General features: G+C 41.4%; 1 protein-coding gene across 3 annotated transcripts in view; it reads right to left on the bottom strand.

The window, feature by feature from the left end:
• Positions 1-24,946, bottom strand: part of UMPS (uridine monophosphate synthetase) — a 53,347-nt gene extending 28,401 nt beyond the window's left edge. Inside the window, exons 1-3 of one of the 3 annotated variants that reach the window (XM_036905422.2) lie at positions 24,713-24,946; positions 3,387-3,540; positions 952-1,623 (exon numbers count right to left, since the gene is read on the bottom strand). In XM_036905422.2, the coding sequence (XP_036761317.1) occupies positions 952-1,623; positions 3,387-3,540; positions 24,713-24,868 (982 nt within the window). In that variant the 5' untranslated portion in view covers positions 24,869-24,946. Of the gene's footprint in view, positions 1-951; positions 1,624-3,386; positions 3,541-11,949; positions 12,048-24,648 lie in introns of those variants that run through there. The other 2 variants (XM_036905432.2, XM_036905434.2) reach the window with 2 other exon arrangements.
• Positions 24,947-24,978: the final 32 nt, after the last annotated feature.

The raw sequence follows: 24,978 nt of genomic DNA, 5'->3' as shown, positions 1-24,978 counted from the left end.
GGAGCTAGAGGGTATTATGCTCAGTGAAATAAGCCAGGGCGAGAAAGACAAGTATCAAATGATTTCACTCATCTGTGGAGTATAAGAACAAAGAAAATACTGAAGGAGCAAAACAGCAGAAGACTCACAGAACCCAAGAATGGACTAACAGTTACCAAAGGGAAAGGGGCTGGGGAGGATGGGTGGGAAGGGAGGGATAAGGGCGGGAAAAAAAGAAAGGGGGCATTACGATTAGCATGTATAGTGTGTGGGGGGGCACAAGGAGGGCTGTACAACACAGAGAAGATGTGGTGATTCTACAGCATCTCACTACACTGATGGACAGTGACTGTAATGGGGTATGTTGGGGGAACTTGGTGATGAGGGGAGTCTAGTAAACATAATGGTCCTCATGTAATTGTAGATTAATGATACCAAAATTCAAAAAAAAGAAAGGTTATCAACAGATCTTTTTCTACTGAAAATAAATCCCACAACTTTATACCACTTTGTCATTATTTCCTATATCTGCAATTTTCATTCTTTAAATATTCAGAACTCATTCTGTTCTTTCAGGGCTAACCCATGTTTCTGAGAACACATGTCCCCTTCTGGCATCAGCCTACCCGTTTTTTTTTTTATGGGAACCAAAAAACCCTAACCAGATCTTGGTTCAAGTTTTCATGGAGTTGAGTGGGGTATATTACCCAGGTGAAACAATGAAGGTATCCTATACCCCAGGCCTGAGTGACTAGTTTGAGGTAGGCATGAGGAGTATGCTTACCTGAAAGAGAAGAAAGCAGAGCTAAGAGATGGAGAGAAATCAAGTCCAAAAGACTTGCTCTTGAGTTCCTGGATTCAATCATGCTTGACAGCCTGTTCTATGGTGATATGAGCCAATACATTACCTTTTTTCTTTGGCCAGCTTAAGCTAAATTTCTGATTCTTACAGACTCCTAAATAATAACTTACCTTCATACTGCTTTTTTACTGTGTTTCCTATATCTGCAAATTTCCGGTCTTCAAATATTAAGAACTCATGACGTTTTGCCAGAGTTGTTAACTCCTTCATCACATCCAGAGTAAAATCATTCAAAATATCTACGTGAGTCTTGAGCATGCAGATCCTAGGTCCTAAAGCATCTGCTAACTGCAACAGCTCCCTAACCTCTGAAACGTCTGCAGACAGACACAGATTGGTCTCCTTCTTTTGCATAAGCCTGAGAAGCTCTGATGCCACTGGGTGGACCCCAGGCAGCTCTGCACGAGCACCAAAGCTGAGTTCCTTGGGCGCTTTCTTCACAGAAGACAGAGGGCCATTCTGACTAGCCACCACAAAAACATTCTCCTGGATAAATGTCTTCACTCTCTCAACCATCTCCCCATCAATTTTTTTCTGTTGCTCAAGAATCTCCAGCATTTGGGACAATGTACACACTGAGTGGAGATGAATCCCATGTGCCTGCAGCTTGTCCTTGCCTCCTTGCTCTCTGTCCAGCAGCACAATGGCATCAGTGACCTTCAGACCCTCTTTCTGAAGAACTTCAGCGGTTTCCAAAATGCTAGAACCACTGGTAACAACATCTTCAATGATCAAACAGGTTTCTCCTGGATTAATAGTCCCTTCTACAAGATGCTTAGTACCTAGAAAAGAAAAAATGTTGATTTCAATTAAAATTATACATTTCAGCAAAATGAAAATGTATCCTGCAGTATAAATTTGGGATGTACTTATGATGAAGTGGATGATCTAAATCTTTATTTTCTGGAAATCTACTCTGGAGCTACATTATTTCTGATGAATCTTTAATGTGCCATGATTACTATTTTCTTCTGTTTCTCTGTATCCCAAAACTGTCAAAGTTCCATATACAGAGTATTTATCATAAAACCAGAAAATTATTTTGCAGTATTAATAAACACCACTTTAATGTTCATAGCCAAAATTTCAAATATGGTGTTTCTTAAAGGAAAATGACCTAGATCAAGGAAAATTATGAAATGAAGAATAACTCAGCATCACCAATGAAATCATTCCTTTTTTCATCAACAAGTTCATTACTCAAGATCAGCCAAACAAGTGACTTTTTGAGGACATATATTCAGGAGGGAAAATATTCAGCAACCTTGCAGACCAATCACTACAACTTTGTGAATTAAATAATGTAATGTGACTAGATATACTTCCCTACTCCAACCCTCACTATACACTATTTTCCGAAAATTTACAAAATGTAAATAACAGGCTGTAGACTATAGACTCATCTTTCTTCAAGACTCATTTTTATATTTTCTACTATCAAATTTGTCTTATTTTGAAACAGAAACAGAATTGGTGGGCACTTTGCCTACTTTCTGAGCTTTGCCCTTTCCCATTAACTCCTTTCCTCCCCTCAAAATTACTGGTAAGTTTAACTGAATCAGCTTAGACCAGAAAACAGGAGTACAAGTACTTACATGCATATTTTAAAATTAATGATTTTACTCTAAGAAATATTTTTGAAGATATGTAATACGGAAATAGAAATCAAAGTTTCTTTGTAGGCAAAGATTCATATAAACAGGATGCCATCAAGCAGCAAAAACATCTATTTTTTTAATGGAGAATTTCAAACAAAACTAGATGGAACACCCACAGTATAACAAACATCCTAAGTACAGCACCTCCCCACTTAACTCACGGTCAATTTTGTTTCAGCTATATAGCCATTCCCACCTTCCCCCAAATAAGTTTTAGAAACAAATCCCTGGCATAAGATTTCATCATAAAATTTTTCTAACAATGCACCTGTCAAAGGTAAGGACTCTTTTCAAAACAATGTAACAAAAACACTACCACACCAACATAAAACAAAAATAAAAAAACCCCGATTCCTTGATACCATCAAATATGAGGTCAGTCCCAATATTATTAGATTGATTTGGTTTTAAAGCAAGCCCACATGTAAAAACACAATTTTAAACACCCACCTAATAACCTTCTGCCATGGACTCATGAAAAAAACAACTCCTTAGAATTTCTCGTGGCATTTATTCTACTTTATGAGAGTAATTTTATTCATGCACTTCTCTTCATACAGTTTAAATATAAATATATTGAGAAAGTATGTACTCTGAGAACATCTGCTGATGAGGGAAGGCCTGGTAAACATGTTGGGTTTCATAAATATGCTGCAAAAAGAGCACTCTTTTTTTCATTGTTTAGTCAATACAAAGCATTTCACCCCCTAGACTCTAAGAATGGGAAGTGATTTACAGCAACAGTTAAAAATCCCACAGGCCATAACAACGTCAAGCACCAGTGAAGAATGTTCAAGGAGACTTTTGTTTATCAATGCCCAGGAGAAAAAAATTCTAACAGTTTCAGGTTACATATCAACTTAATACTTATACAACATTTAATTTACCATAATCCTTTTTTTCTTTTCTTCTAATAAGCATTGGAATTTGGTTGGTTGAACAGATAACTGTAGCAAATGGTAAAGCTGTGTAAGGTACTCCACACACACTGTCAAAATTGATTCCCACATTTTGGGCAGTATGAAATAAAATTTCTGCAACCTGTAAGAAAATGAACACATACAATATTTATTATTATTATTAAGTGGTGGATATGTCACCCACTTAGGAGTAGTCTCAAACCTGATCAGAAAAATATATATGCCTTTTTGTTAAATTACCCTGTCTATAAATCCCCGTTTACAAATATAAAAACACAAGAATGAACCTATGTGACTAGACTAAGGGTCTGCTCTGAGTGCAACATAAATGTATTAGTGAAGGCTATGATGTTGAGTCCAAAGACTAAGGACGGCCCCCCCACTTCCCCATTTCCCTTAGGAATCCATTTTGCTTTGAGTATCTAAATCTTGCTATGTCACCTGCTGGTTGTATTTTCTGAGTTTTCAATTTAAAAGTTTCATGAAGAAATGATGAAAACAATCCCATTTGCAATTGCATCAAAAAAGAATAAACAGCCTTGGAAATTTAACCAAAAAAATTAAAGTCCTATAAACTTAAAACTATAAGATATTGATAAAATAAACAGAGGAAGATACAAATAAATAGCTATAGCATAACAGTGGATTGGAAAAATTAATATTACTAAATGTCCATACTATCCAAAGCACTTTACAGATTCAATGCAATCCCTATCAAAATTCCAATGGCATATTTTCATGGAAATAGATCAATCCTAAAATTTGTATGTCACTAAAGACCTCACATACCCCAAGCTTTCTTAAGAAAGAGAAACAAAGCTGGAGGAATCACACTTTCTGATTTCAAACTATATTCAAACTAAATTTCAAATACTGATCAAAACAGTATGGAAATGGTACGAAAAGACATACGTTGATCAATGGAATAGAATACAGAGCCCGCCCAGAAATAAACCTACACATATATGGTCAATTAATTTATGACAAAGGAGCCAAGAATACACAATAGGGTAAGGACAGTTTCTTCAACAAATGATATTGGGAAAACTAGTCAGCTACACGCAAAAGAGTAAAACAAGACCACTATCTTATGACATAGAAAAATTAACTCAAAATATAGATTAGACTTGAATGTAAGACCTGAAACCATAAAAACTCCTAGAAATAGGCTCCTTGACATAGGTCTTGGTAACTAACAAGTGACAGAGGTCTTTTGGATTTGATACAAAAGTCAAGGCAACAAAAGCAAAAATAAACAAATGGAATTATATCAAACTAAAAAGCTTCTACATAGGAAGTGATCAAAAAAAAAAAGTCAACCTACTAAAAGACTATATTTGCACATCATATATCTGGTTAAGGGATTAATATCAAAATATATAAAGAACTCATACAACTTAATAGTAAAAAGACAATCCAATTAACAAATGGGCAGAGGATCTGAATAGATATTTTTCCAAATAAGACATACAAATAGCCAACAAGTACATGAAAAGATGTTCAACATCACTAATCTTCAGGGAAATGGAAGTCAAACCACAATGAGGTATCACTTCACACCATAAGGATGGCTATTATCAAAAAGACAAGAAATAACAAGTGCTGGAGAGGATATGGAGAAGAGGGAGCCCTCATCTCTGTTGGTGGTAATGTAGACTGGTGCAGCCATCATGGAAAACAGTATGAAGGATCCTTAAAATATTAAAAACCATATGATCCAGTAATTCCACTTCTGGATATTAATCTGAAAAAAACAAAAACATTACCTCAAAAGGTGTATTCACACCCATGTTCACTGCAGCATTATTTACAAAATATGTAAATACAACTTACAAATTACAAATACAGTACATTCCAAGACATAAATAACCTATGTGCACACCACGATGGACAAAGAAAATGTACATACACAGATACACACATACATATACATATACAATGGGATACTATTCAGCCATTAAAAATAATATCTTGCTATTTGCAATAATGTATGGACCTTGAGGGCATTATGCTAATAATTGAGGAAAATCAGAGAATGAAGAGTACCATATAATCTCACTTATATACACTGAATCTTAAAAAAGGGGGCGGGGATCTGTGAAGATGGCAGAAAAGGTCACTGTGCTAACCTCTTCTCACATACAGAGGCAGCAACTCACATAAGGCAGCTCACTCTGAAAATGGCCTGAAGATGGGCAGAACAGATCTTCCAAAGCTAATGACAAAGAGAAGATGACATGGAGAAGGGTAAAAGGGGCAGAACCATGATAAGATCTAACCCCTCTCCCCGGCCAGAGTGAGGCACAGAGGGGTGAGGTGATAAAGCACCGGCACACAGCACACGTGGCCCTGCGACCTGCACCACAAAGATGTGCTACCATAATGTCTGGTTTTGAAAATCATGAGGCTTAATTCAGGAGAGTTCGAGGGCTTTAGGGGGCAGTGTCTGCACTCTTAAAGGGCTAGTGTGCTGGGTCAGTTGGCCTGAGACCCCAGTTTGAAAACATCTGGGTTATACAAGGAGACATTGATTAACTTTGCAACATGTGCCAGATGGGCAGGGATTTCTAGGAACTTTCTCCAGAGGGAGGAGGGGCTGGTAGACATTTTTTATTGCTTCCCAAAGCCTAGCTGGCCAGATACTTGCAGGAAACAGTTCTGATACTCTATCGCTACCATGCCAGCACTGCTTGCCATGCCTGGAGTACTCGAGGAATCACCCCTCCCAACATACCCACACTGGCAGGTGCCCCCACACCCAGAATAACTACTGCCCCCTTACAAGCAGCGACCAGCCCAAGGCTGGATCAGCATGTCTCCAAAAGAAGCTAGCCCCACCCACCAGCATACTCATAGCATATGCAACCAGGCCTGTCAGGCAGACTTGCCTGGAATAATCTCTCCCCCAAAGTGTGTCCACACTATTCCTGCTGGCAGCCAGGCTGAGGATTGGCCCAACTCACCAGCACACCTACAGGAGCTGAAGCCTAGTTTTTCAAACAGCCACACCAGGAGTAAGCCTTGCAAAAAAGTACAGCAGTAGTTGCACTGGTTATATTGCTGACAGCTGGGCAGAAGGCTGGACTCCCTCACCAGCCCACTCGCAGAAGCTGTGGCTCAGCCACGACAGAGGGTGCACGCAGCCCACACAGGAGACACCCATGGAGAACCTGGCTCTGATGACCAGTAGTTAGAGGGTCGTAGTGCAGGAGATCAGCTCCTGGCAGGTTAATACTGGATTTGGCAAGACCAAAAAACAACAGTGAAGCATTAGAGGGTTCACACCAGGCTTTATTCTCGCAGCAGCTGGTCAAGGACTGATAACACATCTGCACTTCCATGCAAAAGTACCTGGCAATAATCCTTCTATAACAGCACAGACAATACTGGGCACTGCCAGATTATATAAGCATGAGCCTGCACAATAGGCCAAGTGATTATATAAGCATAAAACAAGCATGCATCTGCCCAGCAGGTAAAAGTACGAGACAGCATCCTGCCTGCACAGTAGGTGCAAGCATGAAACAGCCCAGGCAAGTATCCCGGCCATAGTGGCTCCATTTTCCCTACCCTTCAACCATCCAGGACTCTCGCCTAACAATCTACACAAGCCCAGTCTTCCACGATGGTCTCTTTGTGAGAAGGCTGGAACATTGCATCCAGATTCCACAACAGCAATAGAGTCTACAACAACATACTAGGTAGGACAGGGGAGCTACAGAAATTATGATGACAACAGCTGTCCTCCAGCCTGAGGAAATTGACTGCCACCACATGGTCAAAGGGTCATATGACAGGGCTGTGATCTGTTGAGTTTTCTGTTAGAGGGCTTGTAAAGCTATAGAGTTAGATTATGTTATGCATCAAATACATACACACATTCTGTATGCAGGACGGCACACATCCCACCTTGAGCTGCAGTGAGTATATCTAAAACTATGTGATTTTGTAGGACCACTGTCCTAAGCTGTCCTATTTCTCCATTAAGGAGGGTGACAGCTCTATGAGTAGCATTAAAGCACGTGTTGTATGCAGCAGTAAAGCAGTGGCCTCTGCTTCTGTCACTACTGTCACCCACTGCAGAATGAATATGGCTGGAGGATAATATCACAATGCACTACACTTTGCTCTATGCCTGAACTTGAAACTGCCCCAATTTGAGGGAATCTGTGGTAGGATGGGTAAGAACCTTCCAGGTATGTATGGCTGCCCCTAGGTGCAATGACCCATCCAATTGTATGGGAAATATGGCCATCCATACCGTCCACACACCCAAAGGGTACCTCAGGGAACAGGGAATGCTCCTGCTGTATGACTAAGTTTCTGTCTGCCCCATTTATCATCCCCAATCACTACATGAATTTGGGGCACAAAGTTACTAAGGGACTCACCCAATGTGTACTGATGTCTCCACCGGGTTGCCGTTATGGCATTCTATATACTTGAGGGTCGTTTCACTTAAGGCCATGGACACGGCAGTAACCCACCCTATACCATCCACAATAGAATACCCTATGATTGGCCAGGGGGCAATAACCTGCTCCTGTATAGTCACTTTATGGTAGTTATTGTATCATCCCACACAGTGGTATTGGGTTGGTCATTCTAGCCATGTTCAAGCCAGTCCCGCTCGAATGAGTTCATGACGCATTCCTGATGAGGGGTACTGGCCCCCTAGTTACTGTCCCAGGTTGCTGTGGGACTCAAAGTCCCTTTTAGAGCACATAGTGTACTCCTGCCAGGCTCTGCTGACTTCTTCAAAGGTTACAGGTAGCCCCCACCAATGGACTATTGCTCACACTGTCTTTTGTCTTGCATGCAGCAAGCATTGATGTAACCATTGGGCCACATCAGAGATAGGCTTCCCTTTTAGCCAATGTCATATGACCCTTTGACCACGTGGTGGCAGTCAATTTCCTCAGGCTGGAGGACAGCTGTTGTCACCATAATTTCTGTAGTACATTTTGTCTAGCCCAATTTGTCTGCTTCATTACTTCCTGGGGATGCCAGAAGCATATGGCCTGTCACATGATGATGTACTGTAACTGTTTTAGTCTGGCAGGAGGCCCATAAGTCTTGTCACAACTCTTGCCCCCAAAGGGGTTGCTGACCAACCAACCAGTTGGCATGGTACCATGTCTGCAGTCACAGGGTCAGGCCCCAACAGACAGTCCAGCTATTGGTGTAGGCAACCAGAGGGGAGGGCTTCCGGGGTGATCACAAGCCATACCACTTGCAACTCCACCCACTGACTGCTCTTCCCTTCACCAACTTCCATCCATATCATCTCAGTCTTAGGATGTAAAGCTATGGCCCTTGGGGGCCGCCCATGGCTGGAGCTGTCTGCATACCGTGCACCTTCAGGTATGGGGGTTCCTCCTTCTCGATAAGGGCTCTCCGTTACTACTGGCTCTAAGGCAAGTTCTTCCTGCCCATCACTAACATACGTCACTGGCCCCAGAGGTGCTGGAGTTCTCCAGTCAATGGGCTAGCAGATAGGGCGCTATGCTTGTAGGTATGTGCTCCACTTGGCCAGTACAGGCATCTATGCCACAACACTCTGAAGTTTTTGGGTCCAGTCATGAAACTGCCCTGCGATGGGATGGGTGATTATCACCTTTATTGGGGCTGTTCCAGTTAATGGGCTCTGTAGTCATCAAGAGATGGTATATAGCAGCTAATTGTTTCTCTATTAAGGTAATCCGTTCCTCTACCCCTTTACAGAGTTGTGACCAGAATTCAACAGGTTGGCAAGTTCGTTGGAGCCACTGCCAGAGGCTCCAGTCATAACTGTCTTTGGTCACACGGACATCCAGTTCACAGGGCCTTGACAGGTCTGTCACACTCAAGAACTGCACGACCTTGACCACCCATTTTACATCAGCAAAGGCAGATTCACATGTCTCCTCCCAGTCCTACCTGATGCCCTCTCATACCAAGTGGTATAAGGGCTTCAGAATTTGTGCCAAGTGTGGGATAAAAACCCCTGAATAACCTAAAAGACCCCAAAAGTCTTGCAATAGTGTTACAGTCATAAGAGTAGGAAAGGCCTGAACTCTGTCACTGCTTCTGGAATAACTTTAGCCTTACCTGACCAGACAACTCCCAAGAATCTGACTGACAAGCCAAGTCCCTGGACCTTGCCATTTATGGACCATCCTTTCTCCTGTTTGTGTTGCAGCTGTCTAGGTGCTGCACCTTCTAGGTCTGGGAGAGAATCAGATGTGAGCATGATGTATCACCAATATAATGGTACAGCCATACTGCTGGAGGTTTCTCCCATACCGCCAGATCCTGGACTACAAGCCAGTGACGGCTGATGGGACTGTGGAGGTGCCCCTTTGGAAGAACGGCAAAGGTCCACTGCCACCCTTCCCATGTGAAGGTAAACTGTTCTTGACTTTATCTACCTCAACAGAGAAGAAGGCATTGGCAAGATCCACATATAGTGGTATGTCCCTCACTCATGACTGAGGGTGTCCATGAAGGATGCTACAGAGGGGACAGCAGCATGCCAAGGAGGTATTACTTTATTTAATTCCCAGGAATTCCCAGTCATATGCCAGGAGCCATCTGGCTTTTTCACTGGCCACACCAGGGAATTAAAAGGGCTATGAGTGGGCCTTATAATATCCACCCTCTCCAATTCCTGGAGGGTTTCTCCAATTTCTTTGTCCTCCCAGCAACTCATATTGCTTGGTATTTGTCACCCACCAAGGCACAGGCAAATCTATGGGTGGGTGCTTGGCATGTCCCCTCAAAACTGCCTTCACTACATGTACCCTCAGTCTGAACTCACCTGCAGTGGTAGGTAACCACAGGCCCCACAGGATATCTATCCCCAGAATATATTTGGGGATGGGAGAGATATATATGTATACTCCTTTGGGAGTAGATGCCCTATCCCCAATGGGATCTGGGCGTGTTTCACTCTGAAGGCCTTGCCCCCGCTACCTGTCAATCATGTCAGGGACCTGGGAAAGCACTAGGGTTGCCATAAATCAGTAAGCACCCAGCCCCTGTGTCTAACAGAGCCAAGACATGTATATTCACTGGGGACCAATAAATTGATACTTCAACATGTGGTCTCTGGTCCCCACCTGGTCCTGCAAGTACTTCAGCCCTCCCCTCAGTCAGATTCTATTGCCCAGTCAGTTTCCTGCAAGGGTCCAGACAAGGCTGGCTTGTTCTACAGGAAGACCTGCAGGCATGCCACCCAGACTTGCAGTTTTGTCATTGGCTTCCTTTCTTTGGCCCTTGCCTTAGCCAGCAGCCAGAACAGCTAACTGTGGCTTCAATTGTTGCCATAGCTCCAATAAGACTTCTAAAAAATTCCCATCCGGTTTCTCTTTGTCTGCTCCTGCCTCTAACAAATTGACCCACATCTAGGTCCTTGTGACCTTCGCAGCGCCCTTTCTTCCTTTCCTCTAAGTAGTGGCCTGCACTCCCTTTTGTGTCCAAATCACTTCAGCCTCCCCCAAATCTGCCACAGTATAGGTGACCATGCTCATGGGCTATCCTACATAGGGGCCCAAAGAGGGATGAGGGAGCTGCTTGTAGCACCGTATCCCTCATTTCTGTGGTAAACAGCTCCTCATCTGGGCTATGATTTCCTGGGTTCTAAATGGCATTCTTCATGCCCAACTCCTGTAACACCTGTTGGAGCTCTGTGTATGTCTGCCATTTGGTGGGGGAAAATGGTAAGTCACCTAATTGGGCCATGCAGGGTGAAAGGCTGCCATTAACCAATCAAGGAGTGAATGGTTACCTTGGGTCTGGTACGTATTGTATTCTGCAATCACTGCCGCAAGGCACGATGCGTTGTCAGGGAAGCCAGATTTCCCATCTTTGCCCCAAACAGGAGGATACCATCCACCCTACATCCTAAAGGCACAGGAGTCAGACTGATGTGGACTCCGAGGGTTTCTGCCACAATAAGGAACCTAAATCCACCAGTTCTGCCTGTGTATAGGGAGAGAATGTGCAGTGCCCCACGACCTGAGGAGGCAGCTGTTCCTGTCCAGGAGGGACCCGCAGTTGCTGCATCTTTATCTTCTTGACTACAGTGGGGCAGGATTTGAACACAGGAGGGGCCAGTGCCAAGTGGCCATCTCATAACCCTCCTTTTCCTCCTCCAATATACCCTCTGCAGGTTCTGGGGCTGATGGCAGCTCTCCTGCCACTGCGTAGAGCACCACCACCTTGGCCTCTAATACTCCCTTTACCTCCTACACAGGGCCTTGTATCTTGTGTTCTCGCACAATCTTGTCATGTGCTTCTCACAGGACCGTGTCCTTTGGGAGGGACTCATCTATGGCCTTTTTTAATACTGGGAGGAATATCTAACCCACAGTTCACGCCATGAAGAGGGCACTCTGCTTCTCCAAGGATTTCCCAATTTTGTGGAGGATTTCCACAACCTTAGGCATCACCTTTACCTCCCCTGAGTCCTGGGGAGGGGCCCAGGCCTCCAGGAGGGTTGCAACCATGGACCATATGCCCACTGGGGAATACCTGGATATCTACCCACCCATGGGGGCAGCCTGTTCTGTGTTTTCAGTCTGTGGTGAATCCTGCTTGACTACGCCAATTGTAGCTCAGCTCCTGACAGGTTACCAATGGATTTGGTGAGACCGAAAAACAACAATGAAGCATTAGATAGAGGGTTCATATCAGGCTTTATTCTCGTGGTGACTGGTCAAGTGCTGATATTACATCCGCACGTTCATGCACAAGTACCTGGCAGTCATCCTTTTATAGCAGTGTATATTATAGTGGTTCACTGCCAGCGGTTATATGAACATGTGCCTGCCAAGTGGGCCAAGTGATTATATATATATAAGATAGCAGGCTCCTGTGCAATAGGTATAAGCATGAACCGCCCAGGTGAGTATCCTGGCCATAGTGGCTCCATTTTCCCTACAAGAGATTCTGGGAACCACATGACACCTACTACACCTGCTTTCAAGGTTAGGAAACATACCTGACCTATCTAATAGAGAAAGCAAAATGCAGAGGCAGAGAAATATGTTACAAATGAAAGAGTAAGAAAATGTCAAAAAATTGCTAAACAAAACAGATAAGCAATCTACCTAATAAAGAGTATAAAGTAATGACTGGAAAGATACTGGACTGGAGAGAGGAGCAGATGAACTTGGCAAGAAGTTCAACAGAGATAAGATATAAAAAAGAACCAGGAAGGAGGATAAAAGATGGTGGCGTGAGAGGTGAGACAGGTTTCCTCCTAAAAGCACATATAATATGAAAATATAATTAATACAACTAATCCTGAAAGAGCAACAGGAAAGAGGACTGCGCCAAATTGCATACACCTGGAGAAAAGAATAAACCTCATGGAACAGGGTAACATACCAAAGCTGTGGCCGGCGGGACCCAAGCCCTTCCCCCACCCCAGCTCACCAGCGGGAGGAAGAGAAACACAGCGGGGAGGGAGTGGAAGGCTTGGGACTGCTGAACACCTAGCTCTGGAGATCTGCTCTGGGAGCACAAACCTACATTTCATGGTGCTTTCATGGTACTCTCATGATAAGGGGGTTGGAAAGTTTAGAGAGGCAGAATACCTGGGGAGAGACTGAGATTCCAGCCGCATGTGGAAAGCAGGGATCCATATCTGGCTGCTCTGGGACAAAAGAAAGGCGGGCAGTCTGAGAGACTTCCTAACAGCAAGAGGGCTGCTAAAGGGGCAAGGATTGCACAGAGCTTACTGGTCACGAGAAAGGACAGGTAGACAAAATTGTCTGGTTACACTCTGCCCAGCAGGTTGGGAACATTCACGATCTTCAGGCGCTCCAGCTCCCTGGCTGGCTACAGAGCCCCAAGACCCCCCTCCATGATATGCAGATATGCAGCCTACTGCACCTGTCTCCTGGCCAGCCCCACCTGGCTCACAAACTGGCAAACCCTACCCTGGCGTTAGGCCAGCCAGAAGGAAGCCCCATCTACAGCAACTACAAATGTAAAGCATACAGGCTTATACCTGTGTGCTCAGTCCACTGGTTCTGGCAGTGGAGGCAGGCATAGCAGCTGGGAAGCAGGAAACAAGCTCTTTCCTCCCCCCAGGCACCAATACTGCTCCCCTGCGACCCCCAACGTTGCTTGAGGGGTGGAGAAGCTCCAGAGTGGAGCTTCTGGGCACTAGAGGGCACCATATACAAATATGAAATGCCAAAGGAACCTGGTTCAGAGTAAAATTATGAACACAACACCTGAGAAAGATTCAAATGAAATCGACCTCATGAATCTTTCTGAGAGGGATTTCAAAATAAAAATCATTAACATGCTCATGGAGGTACAAAAAAATATTCAAGAACTCAGGAATGAATTCTGGTAGGAGATCCAATCATTACAGAACACAGTATCAGAAATGAAACATGCAATGGAAAGTTTTAAAAGCAGATTAGATACGGTGGAGGAGACGATAAGTGAAATAGAAATTAGAGAAGAGGAATACAAAGAAGCTGAGGCACAGAGAGAAAAAAGGATTTCTAAGAATGAAAGAATATTGAGAAAACTGTGTGACCAATCCAAACGGAACAATATTCACATTATAGGGATACCAGAAGAAGAAGAGAGAGAAAAAGGGATGGAAAGTGTCTGTGAGGAGGTAATTGCTGAAAACTTCTCCAGTCTGGGGAAGGAGACAGACTCTCAGGCCATGGAGGTACACAGATCTCCCAACACAAGGGACCCAAGGAAGAAGACACCAAGACATATAGTGATTAAAATGGCAAAGATCAGAGATAAAGACAGACTATTAAAAGCAGCCAGAGAGAGAAATAAGATTACATACAAAGGAAAGCCCATCAGGCTATCATCAGACTTCTCAGCAGAAACCTTACAGGCCAGAAGGGAGTGGCATGATGTATTTAATGCAATGAAGCAGAAGGGCCTGGAACCAAGATTACTTTATCTGGCATGATTATCATTTAAATTTGAAGGAGGGATTAAACAATTTCCAGATAAGCAAAAGCTGAGAGAATTTACCTCCCACAAACTGTCTCCACAGTCTTTTTGGAGGGACTGCTATAGATGGAAGTGTTCCTAAGGTTTAATAGCTGTCACCAGAGGTAATAAAACCACAGTAAACAAAGTAGAACAGCTAATTACTAAGTGAATGTACAATTAAATCAACTATCCCCAAAGTCAATCAGACAAAGAGTACAGAATATGATACCTAATATATAAAGAATGGAGGAGGAAGAAAAAGGAGGAAAAAAAACTTTAGATTGTGTTTGTAATAGCATATTAAGTGAGTTAAGACTCTTAGATAGTAAGGAAGTTACCCTTGAACCTTCAGTAACCACGAATCTAAAGCCTGCAATGGCAATAAGTACATACCTGTCAATAATCACCGTAAATGTAAATGGACTGAATGCACCAATCAAAAGACACAGAGTCACTGAATGGATAAAAAAACAAGACCCGTCTATATGCTGCTTACAAGAGACTCACTTTAAACCCAAAGACATACACAGACTAAAAGTGAAGGATTGAAAAAGATATTTCCTGCAACTAATAGGGAGAAAAAAGCAGGAGTTGCAGTACTTGTATCAGACAAAATAGACTTCAAAACAAAGAAAGTCACAAGAGACAAAGAAGGACATTACATAATGATAAAAGGGTCAATCCAACAAGAAGATATAACCATTATAAATATCTATGCACCCAACCAACAGGAGCACCTACATATGTGAAACAAATACTAATAGAATTAAAAGGGGAAATAGAATGCTATGCATTCATTCTAGGAGACTTCAACACTCCACTCTGAAGGACAGATCAACCAGACAGAAAATAAGTAAGGAGACAGAGGCACTGAACAACACATTAGAAAAGATGGACCTAACACACATCTACAGAAATCTACACCCAAAAGCAAAAGAATACACATTCTTCTCAAGTGCACATGGAACATATTCAAGAATAGATGATACACAAAGTCACAAAAGGAACCTTGGTAAATTAAAAAAGATTCAAATTTACCAACCAGTTTCTCAGACCACAAAGGTATGAAACTAGAAATTAATTATGCAAAGAAAATGAAAAATCCCACAAACACATGGAGGCTAAATAACCAATCGATCAATGACCAAATAAAAACAGAGATCAAGCAATATATGGAGACAAATGACAACAATAATTCAACACCGCAAAATCTGTGGGATGCAGCAAAGGCTGTGCTAAGAGGAAAGTATACTGCAATACAGGCCTACCTCAGGAAAGAAGGACAATCCCATATGAGCCATCTAATCTCACAATTAACAAAACTAGAAAAAGAACAAATGAGGCCCAAAGTCAGTAGAAGGAAGGACATAAGATTAGAGCAGAAATTAATAAAATTGAGAAGAATAAAACAATAGAAAGAATCTATGAGAGCAAGAGCTAGTTCTTCAAGAAAATAAACAAAATAGATAAACCCCTAGCCAGACTTATCAAGGAAAAAAAGAGAGTCTACTCACATAAACAGAATCAGAAATGAGAAAGAAAAATCACTATGGACACCACAGAAATACAAAGAATTATTAGAGAATACTATGAAAAATTATATGCTAACAAAGTGGATAACTAGAAGAAACGGACAACTTTCTAGAAAAATACAACCTTCTAAAGGCTGACCCAGAATGAAACAGAAAATCTGAACAGACCAATTACCAACAACAAAATTGAACTGGAAATCAAAAAACTACCTAAGAACGAAATCCCTGAGCCAGATGGCTTCACGGCTGAATTTTAGCAAACATTTAGTGAAGACCTAATACCCATCCTCCTTAAAGTTTTCCAAAGAGTAGAAGACAGAATACTTCCAAACTCATTCTTTGAGGCCAGCATCACTCTAATACCAAAACCAGGCAAAGACACCACAAGAAAAGAAAATTACAGACCAATATCCCTGATGAACATAGATGCAAAAATACTCAATAAAATATTAGCAAACCGAATTCAAAAATACATAAAAAAGATCATCCATCATGATCAAGTAGGATTTATCCCAGGGAAGCAAGGATGGCACAACATTCGAGAATCCATCAACATCATCCACCACATCAACAAAAAGAAGGACAAAAACCACATGATCATCTCCACAGATGCTGAAAAAGGATTTGACAAAATTCAATGTCCATTCATGATAAAAACTCTCAACAAAATGGGTATAGAGGGCAAATACCTCAATATAATGAAGGCCATATATGACAAACCCACAGCCAACATCATACTTTAACAGCAAGAAGCTGAAAACTTTTCCTTTAAGATTGGGTACAAGACAAGGATGCCCACTCTCCCCACTTCTATTCAACATAGTACTGGAGGTCCTAGCCACAGCAATCAGACAACACAAAGAAATAAAAGGCATCCAGATTGGCAAGGAAGAAGTTAAACTGTCCCTGTGTGCAGATGACATGATATTGTATATAAGAAACCCTCAAGAATCCACTCCAAAACTACTCGATCTAATATCTGAATTCAGCAAAGTTGCAGGATACAAAATTAATACACAGAAATCTGTTGCATTCCTATACACTAACAATGAACTAGCAGAAAGAGAAATCAGGAAAACAATTCCATTCACAGTTGCATCAAAAGAATAAAATGCCTAGGAATAAACCTCACCAAGGAAGTGAAAGACCTATACCCTAAAAACTACAAGACACTCATGAGAGAGGTTAAAGAAGATACCAATAAATAGAAACACATGCCGTGCTCAAGGATAGGAAGAATTAATATTGTCAAAATGGCCATCCTGCCTAAAGCACTCTACAGATTCAATGCAGTTCCTATCAAAATACCAACAGCATTCTTCAACAAACTAGAGAAAATTGTTCTAAAATTCATATGGAACCACAAAAGTCCCCAAATAGCCACAGCAATCCTGACAAGGAAGAATAAAGCTGGGGGAATTATGCTCCCCAACTTCAAGCTCTACCAGAAAGCCACAGTAATCAAGGTAATTTGGTACAGGCACAAGAACAGAGCCATAGACCAATGGAACAGACTAGAGAGCCCTGATATAAACCCAAGCATATACGGTCAATTAATATATGATAAAGGAGCCATGGACATACAATGGGGAAATGACAGCCTCTTTAACAGCTGGTGTTGGCAAAATTGGACAGGTACATGCAAGAGAATGAAACTGGATTATTGTTTGACCCCATACACAAAAGTAAACTTGAAATGGATCAAAGACCTGAGTGTAAGTCATGAAACCATAAAACTCTTAGAAGACAACATAGGCAAATATCTCCTGAATATAAGCATGAGCAACTTCTTCCTGAACCCATCTCCTTGAGAAAGAGAAACAAAAGCAAAAATGAACTCATGGGACTACATCAAACTAAAAAGTTTCTGTATGGCAAAGGACACCATCAACAGAACAAAAAGGCATCCTACAGTATGGGAGAATATATTTGTAAATAACATATCCGACAAGGGGTTAACATCCAAAATATATAAAGAACTTACACGCCTCAACACCCAAAAAGCAAATAACCTGATTAACAAATGGGCAGAGGATATGAAGAGACAGTTCTCCAAAGAAGAAATTCAGATGGCCAACGGACACATGAAAAGACGCTCCACTAGTCATCAGGGAAATGAAAACTAAAACCACAATGAGATATCACCTCACACCAGTAAGGATGGCCAGTATCGAAAAGGCTAAGAACAACAAAAACGCTGACGAGGATGCAGAGAAAAGGGAACCGTCCTACATTGCTGGTGGGAATGTAAGCTAGTTCAACCATTGTGGAAAGCAATATAATAGGAGGTTCCTCAAAAAACTAAAAATAGAAATACCATTTGACCCAGGAATACCACTCCTTGGAATTTACCCAAAGAATACAACTTCTCAGATTCAAAAAGACATATGCACCCCTATGTTCATCGCAGCACTTTTTACAATAGCCAAGATATGGAAGCAACCTAAGTGTCCATCAGAAGATGAATGGATAAAGAAGAGGTGGTACATATACACAATGGAATACTATTCGGCCATAAGAAAGAAGCAAATCCTACCATTTGCAACAACATGGATGGAGCTGGAGGACATTATGCTCAGTGGAATAAGCCAAGTGGAGAAAGACAAATGCCAAATGATTTCCCTCATTTGTGGAGTATAACAATGAAGCAAAACTGAAGGAACAAACTAGCAGCAGACTCCAAGACTCCAAGAAGGGACTAGTGGTTACCAAAGGGGAGGGGTGTGGGAGGGTGGGTGGGGAGGGAGGGAGAAGGGGATTCAGGGGTATTATGTTTAGTACACATGGTGTGGGGGATCATGGGGAAACAGTGCGGCACAGAGAAGGCAAAGAGTGAATCTGTAGCGTCTTACTTCACTGATGGACAGTGACTGCATTGGGGTATGGGTGGGACTTGATAATATGGGTAAATGTAGTAAGCACATTGTTTTTTCATGTGAAACCTTCATAAGAGTGTATATTAATAATACCTTAATAAAAAATTTTTTAAAAAAGAATAAAATACCTATGAATAAATCTAATTAAGGAGATAGAAGACCTGTTTTCTGAACACTGTAAGACACTGATGAAAGAAATTGAAGACACAAATATATGTAAAGATATTCCATGCTCACGGATAGGAAGAACTAATATTGTCAAAATGGCCATACTGTCCAAAGCAATCTACAGATTCAATGCAATCCCTATCAAAATTTGTATGGAGCCACAACTTCCAAATGGCTAAAGCAATCTTGAGAAAGCAAAGCAAAGCTGGGGGTATTATGTTCCCTGATTTCAAGCTATACTACAAAGCCAGTGATTAAAACAGTGTGGTATTGGCACAAGAATAGATTTATAGATCAATGAACAGACTAGAAAGCACAGAAATAAACTCACATCTATATGGTCAATATCTAACAAAGGAGGCAAGAATATACAATGGGAAAAAGACAGAAGTGGGTAAAATGGAACCCTCATAGACTGTTGGTGGGATTGTAAACTAGTCCAGCCACTGTGGAAAGCAATAAGGAGACTTCTCAAAATCGAAAAACAGAAATGCCATATGACTCAGTAATTCCATTTCTGGGGAATTTACCCAAAGAACATAGTATCACTGATTTGAAAAGATATTCACTCATATGTTTATTGCCACACTATTTACAATAGCCAAGATATGGAAGCAACCTTTGTGTCCAGCAATAAATGAATAAAGATGTGGTATGTATGAGATAGGGCAGGGAAATGGGACAAGGGTCATGCCATTGTAATAATCTATTTAGCCTGTGAAAAAGACCCAGTTTATTCCTTAAGTTAATCTATATGCTGCTCTTCCTCTTCTTCCAGCCCCTTAACCAATTCAGTAACTTTGTAACCAGGACAGGAGATAGACCTCTGAAGTGTAAATGAAACTATGTGGGTAAAGAATGCTGAGATCTGGGTCAACACAGTCACCTAAATAACAATAATCTTAAGACAAAACTTCTGCAGAATTACGAATCACATGTATACACCATGCCTTATGCTGACCCCCACCCAAAAGACCCTATAAAACCCCAAACCCTAAATCCTTAGCATGCCTTCTTTCAGAGGTTGTCCACACTCCCCTTTTATTGTGTGTACTTTTTTTTGCCTTAAATAGACTTCTCACTGCTCAACTTACTGCATTTTATCTTTGTGCTCTTCCATTGGCAAGTGACTTTGTTACTTTGCTATTTCATTCTATGTTCCAGACTTCAGCACAAGTCTTCACTCTCTCAGCTGTACTCCAGACAAGCGGGGAGGGGATACTGAGATCTCTGATTTGGGCCTGCAAGTTCCCATTGCTTGGATGACCCAGACAGGACTGCAGCTGTACAACCACTTTCTTTTTTTTTTTTTTTTTTTTAAATCTTAAGAGAATTTTATTCAAGATCAATCAAAATTAACTCCAGAAATAGGCATAGCAGTAGCCTTAAGCACTTAAAAAACTAGGTCCTCAGATCCAATAAAGTACTATGGCTGCTGTGTTTGTTCTTTTTTTTTTTTTTTTTTGAGAGGACATCTCTCATATTTATTGATCAAATGGTTGTTAACAACAATAAAATTCTGTATAGGGGAGTCAATGCTCAATGCACAATCATTAATCCACCCCAAGCCTAATTCTCATCAGTCTCCAATCTTCTGAAGCATAATGAACAAGTTCTTACATGGAGTACAAATTCTTACATAGTGAATAAGTTCTTACATGGTGAACAGTACAAGGGCAGTCATCACAGAAACTTTCAGTTTTGATCACGCATTATGAACTATAAACAATCAGGTCAAATATGAATATTCGTTTGATTTTTATACTTGATTTATATGTGGATCCCACATTTCTCCCTTTATTATTATTATTATTATTATCTTTAATAAAATGCTGAAGTGGTAGGTAGATGCAAGATAAAGGTAGAAAACATAGTTTAGTGTTGTAAGAGAGCAAATGTAGATGATCAGGTGTGTGCCTGTAGACTATGTGTTAATCCAAGCTAGACAAGGGCAATAAAACATCCACGTATGCAGAAGATTTCTCTCAGAACAGGGGGGGTGAGGTTCTAAGCCTCACCTCTATTGATCCCCAATTTCTCACCTGATGGCCCCCCTGCGACTGTGCCTGTCTTAGGTTGTTCCTCCCTTGAGGAATCTTACCTGTCTCTGGCTAACCAGTCATCTTCCAGGGCTACAACCACTTTCTTTAGTAGCCTGCCCGAAAATCTCCTTTCTTTGCTTTTGGGAAGTTCTCAGAACAAAATTTCCATCCAGTGCTCTGTAGCTCCCCCAAATCCTGGGGTGGTAAGGGCAGATCCACTGGATGCCAGGTGTCCCTGCCTTTTAAGAGTTGGCAAGGGATTTGCCCTGTGCCAAACAGAGTTCAATGAGCTTCCCTTTCCTCCCTCTGCTCTTTCTTGCTGTCTACAGCCTGCATGGCTGCTGCCATTCACTGCTACTCTCACTTTAATGAATTCCTTCCTTACTTACAGTCGTCCAAACTGTTAGTGAATAATCTTTCTCCATCAGAGTCAAGAACCCTCTCCCGGGTTGAGGTCTCACCAAGCTCACAGGGAGACCTCCCTGGACTGGACTGCCTGACAACACATATACACAAAGGAATATTACTCAGCTATAAAAATGAATGAAATCTTGCAAGAATATGGATGCACCTGGAGGATATTATGCTAAGTGAAATAAGCCAGGAAGAAAAAGACAAGTACCATATGATTTCACTTAATACATGGAATCTAAAAAACAAAGCAAATGAACAAAACAGAAACAGATTCAAAGACACAGAGAAGGGACTGGTGGTTGTCAAGGAGAGGAGGGTGAGAGGGTGGGTGAACTAGATGAACGGGATAAAGAGGCACAAAATTCCAACTATAATACAGTCACAAGGATGAAAGGACAGCATAGGGAATATAGTCAATAAGACTGTAGTATTTCTGTATGTTGACAGACAGCAGCCACACTTACTGAGGTGAACATGGAATAATGTAGATAACTGTAGAATCACTATGTTGTATATCTGAAACCAATATAATATTGTAAATCAAATACACTTCAAAAAAAAATAACAAAATGGGCAAAGGACTTGAACAGACATTTTCCCAAAGAAGATAATACAGATTGCCAATGGGTACATGAAAGGATACTTAACATCACTAACCATCATGGAAATGCAAATCAAAACCACAATGAAACATCACCTCACACCTGTCACTTTGGTTATTATCAAAAAGACAAAAATTAAGTGTTCCAAGGATGTGGAGAAAAGGCAACAGTCGTATATTGTTGGTGGGAATGTAAATTGGTGCAGCTGTATTATGGAAAATAATACAGAGGCTACCCAAAATATTAAAAATCGAATTGCTGTAAGAATCAGCAATTCTACTTCTGGGTATTTACATGAAGAAAATGAAAACACTAATTCAAAGATATATTTGTACCCCAAACTGCAGCATTATTTACAATAGTCAAGATGTGGAAGCAACCCTAAGTGTCCATCGATATATTAACAGATGAATAAATAAGGAATATCACTCAGCCATAAAAAGAATGAAATATGTTATTCGTAACAACATGGATGGGCCTCGAGGGTATTATACTGAGTGACATAAGTCAGACAGAGAGTATATTTCACTTATATGTGAAACCTAAAAAACAAAACAAATGAACAGAAGAGGAAGAGACTCACAAAGAACAAACTGTTAGTTACCAGAGGGAGGGGCCGGGGGGCAGATGAAACAGGTCAAGGGGATTAAGAATACAAACTTCCAGTTATGAAATAAGTAAGTCATGAGATATAATGTTTGGCCTTGGGAATAGAGTCAATAATACAGTTAAAAAAAAATCAGTAGAAGAACATATACCAAAATGTCAACAGCAACAAAGTTTCATATATACAAAGGCTATTACGTGAAGTACTATTTTATAATATCCTTCTCCACATAAATTATCACATTTTAATGCTAGAATGCATACACCCACTCAACACCACCTCATTTTAAAAAAGAAAAGCAAACACTCAGAACTGCTTAATGAACTAGATCAGAGGTTTTCAAACTTTTTTGCTGCTCCTGTACCTCCAAAGATTTGAAAATCTATGAATATTTTTAAGTTGCAAATGATGTGATTTCTACAGTACTGAAAAGATTAACACTATCCTAGAACTGCTACACCACTCTTTTAATGCGATATGATGGGATCCCCAAATGCTATGGTGATTTGATAACTCAACATCTTCATTTTTGAAAACATGAAAATGCTATGAAAGTTGGAAAATTTTACATTATTCTGAAACTCCTATTTTCATTCTACTGTCTCCACAAAATTGTATTCTAATATGTATACTTATACTTAAAAAACTTTTAGTGATCATTCTATCATACTTCTCCACAACAAAACGTATGTAAATTAAATTGTAAGTTGACCTTAAGTCTCCAAATGTTAAAAATTCTACTGTTATCATTAAACTGTTATGAACAAAAAAATTAATTACAACATAATTTGCAAATTTCGATAGAAGCATAAAAACAGATTCTGGAAATGTGGTTCTTAGTGATGAAGGTACCTTCTCCATGGCATTGATGTGTATGTACCTATTGTACATACACATCAATTGAATTATTATTGAATTATTACTTACTACTAGGAAGCTAGTGTAAATTTAATTGCTTTTTGGGGTGCAAATGCCTAGAAACCCTTTTAACATAAGTAGACATGAAAGGAGTTGTTATAGCCAGACCTCTCAATGCTTTGAATTCCTTATGAGTTACCTACCAAATATTACACACACTGAGATCTAGTATCAAATAATAACTTTGAGTCATCTATCAACTATACTTTGTTAAAAAAATAACCCAATTTTTCATTAGAAGGTTCCTAGTCATTCACTTTCTCAGCACCAAAGCAAGATTCTGGATGGTGAGAATAGTCCAACTCACCTCAACTAATCCTTTTAAAATAACATCACAAAGTGGGTCTCATAAAGAGTTAACACAAACCTTCAAGTGGTGGAGACTTCTATGTGTCTTCTAGACAGGACTTCTGCGATGATGGAAATGTACTATATGTGTACTGTCCAATATGGTTGCCGCTTGCCACATGTGCGACTACTAATCTAAAACTTCATAATGCTCAATATTCTGTGGCTAACAGCAACTCTACTGGACGGCACATGTAGAACCTGTCGCTCTAAATACGGTCTGCGGCTTTACCTGGCAGCTTGTTAGAAATGCATAACCTCAGGGCCCTGCCTCAGATTTACTGAATCAGGTTAGGCGATTTAACAGAATTCCGAAGTGATTCATATACACCCAAAGTTTGGGAAGCACTGTGCTAGAATCCTCTCATTTGTACAAAATTTTCCCATGTATTGACCAAAAACTGCCTCCTTGAAATGGCAACCCTCTGGTTTTAATTCTTGCACCACATAATACAAAATCGAAGCGCCCTTTCCAAGCAATAGTCCTGCCAAACACTCTAGCAGTAGTAAATTCTCCCCCGAACTCTAATTTTCCAGAGGTTAATACACAGATGTCCCTGAACTACTTCAGCGCGAGACAGAACTCCAAACCCGGTGTCCCCAGTTTGCAAAAGGCACGTGTCAAAGCTGATGCGATAAAGAGCGGGCTGCTGGGTGAGGTCCCAAGAGCCCAACAGTTTAGGGCTTCTGGGCTTCTCACACCGCCTCCCCAAAGCGACAGCAGGGGAGGCTAGCCGCTCGGCTCTTGTGCTCTCACCCACAGCCTCCCAGGTCCCGGGTCCCGCCACCCCGCTCTGTTCTTCCCTTTCCGAGGCTGGCACCTGACTCAGGAGACGCGGTCGAGACACGATGCCCCGCAGGTCGATGTAGACGGGGGAACAGAGCCCGCTTTTCAGCACGAAGTTCCCAAACTTGAAAGCCTGCACATCGTAAAGACCCGTCACCAATGACTGCAGAGACGCGCCGCCGGCCGCCATCGCGGCGGTCTCCCACCTGCCCCGCACTGCAAGTCGCTCCCGCCGGCGGCTCTCCGATGACGCCTCCAGCGAAGGCCCGCCTCTTCCGCCCCCTTTTCCGGCGGCGGCGC

Source organism: Manis pentadactyla, chromosome 1 (genome assembly GCF_030020395.1).
Source record: "Manis pentadactyla isolate mManPen7 chromosome 1, mManPen7.hap1, whole genome shotgun sequence".
Classification (NCBI taxonomy): domain Eukaryota; kingdom Metazoa; phylum Chordata; class Mammalia; order Pholidota; family Manidae; genus Manis; species Manis pentadactyla.
Note: the sequence above shows the minus strand (reverse complement) of the source record. Positions and strands in the feature narration are given on the sequence as shown.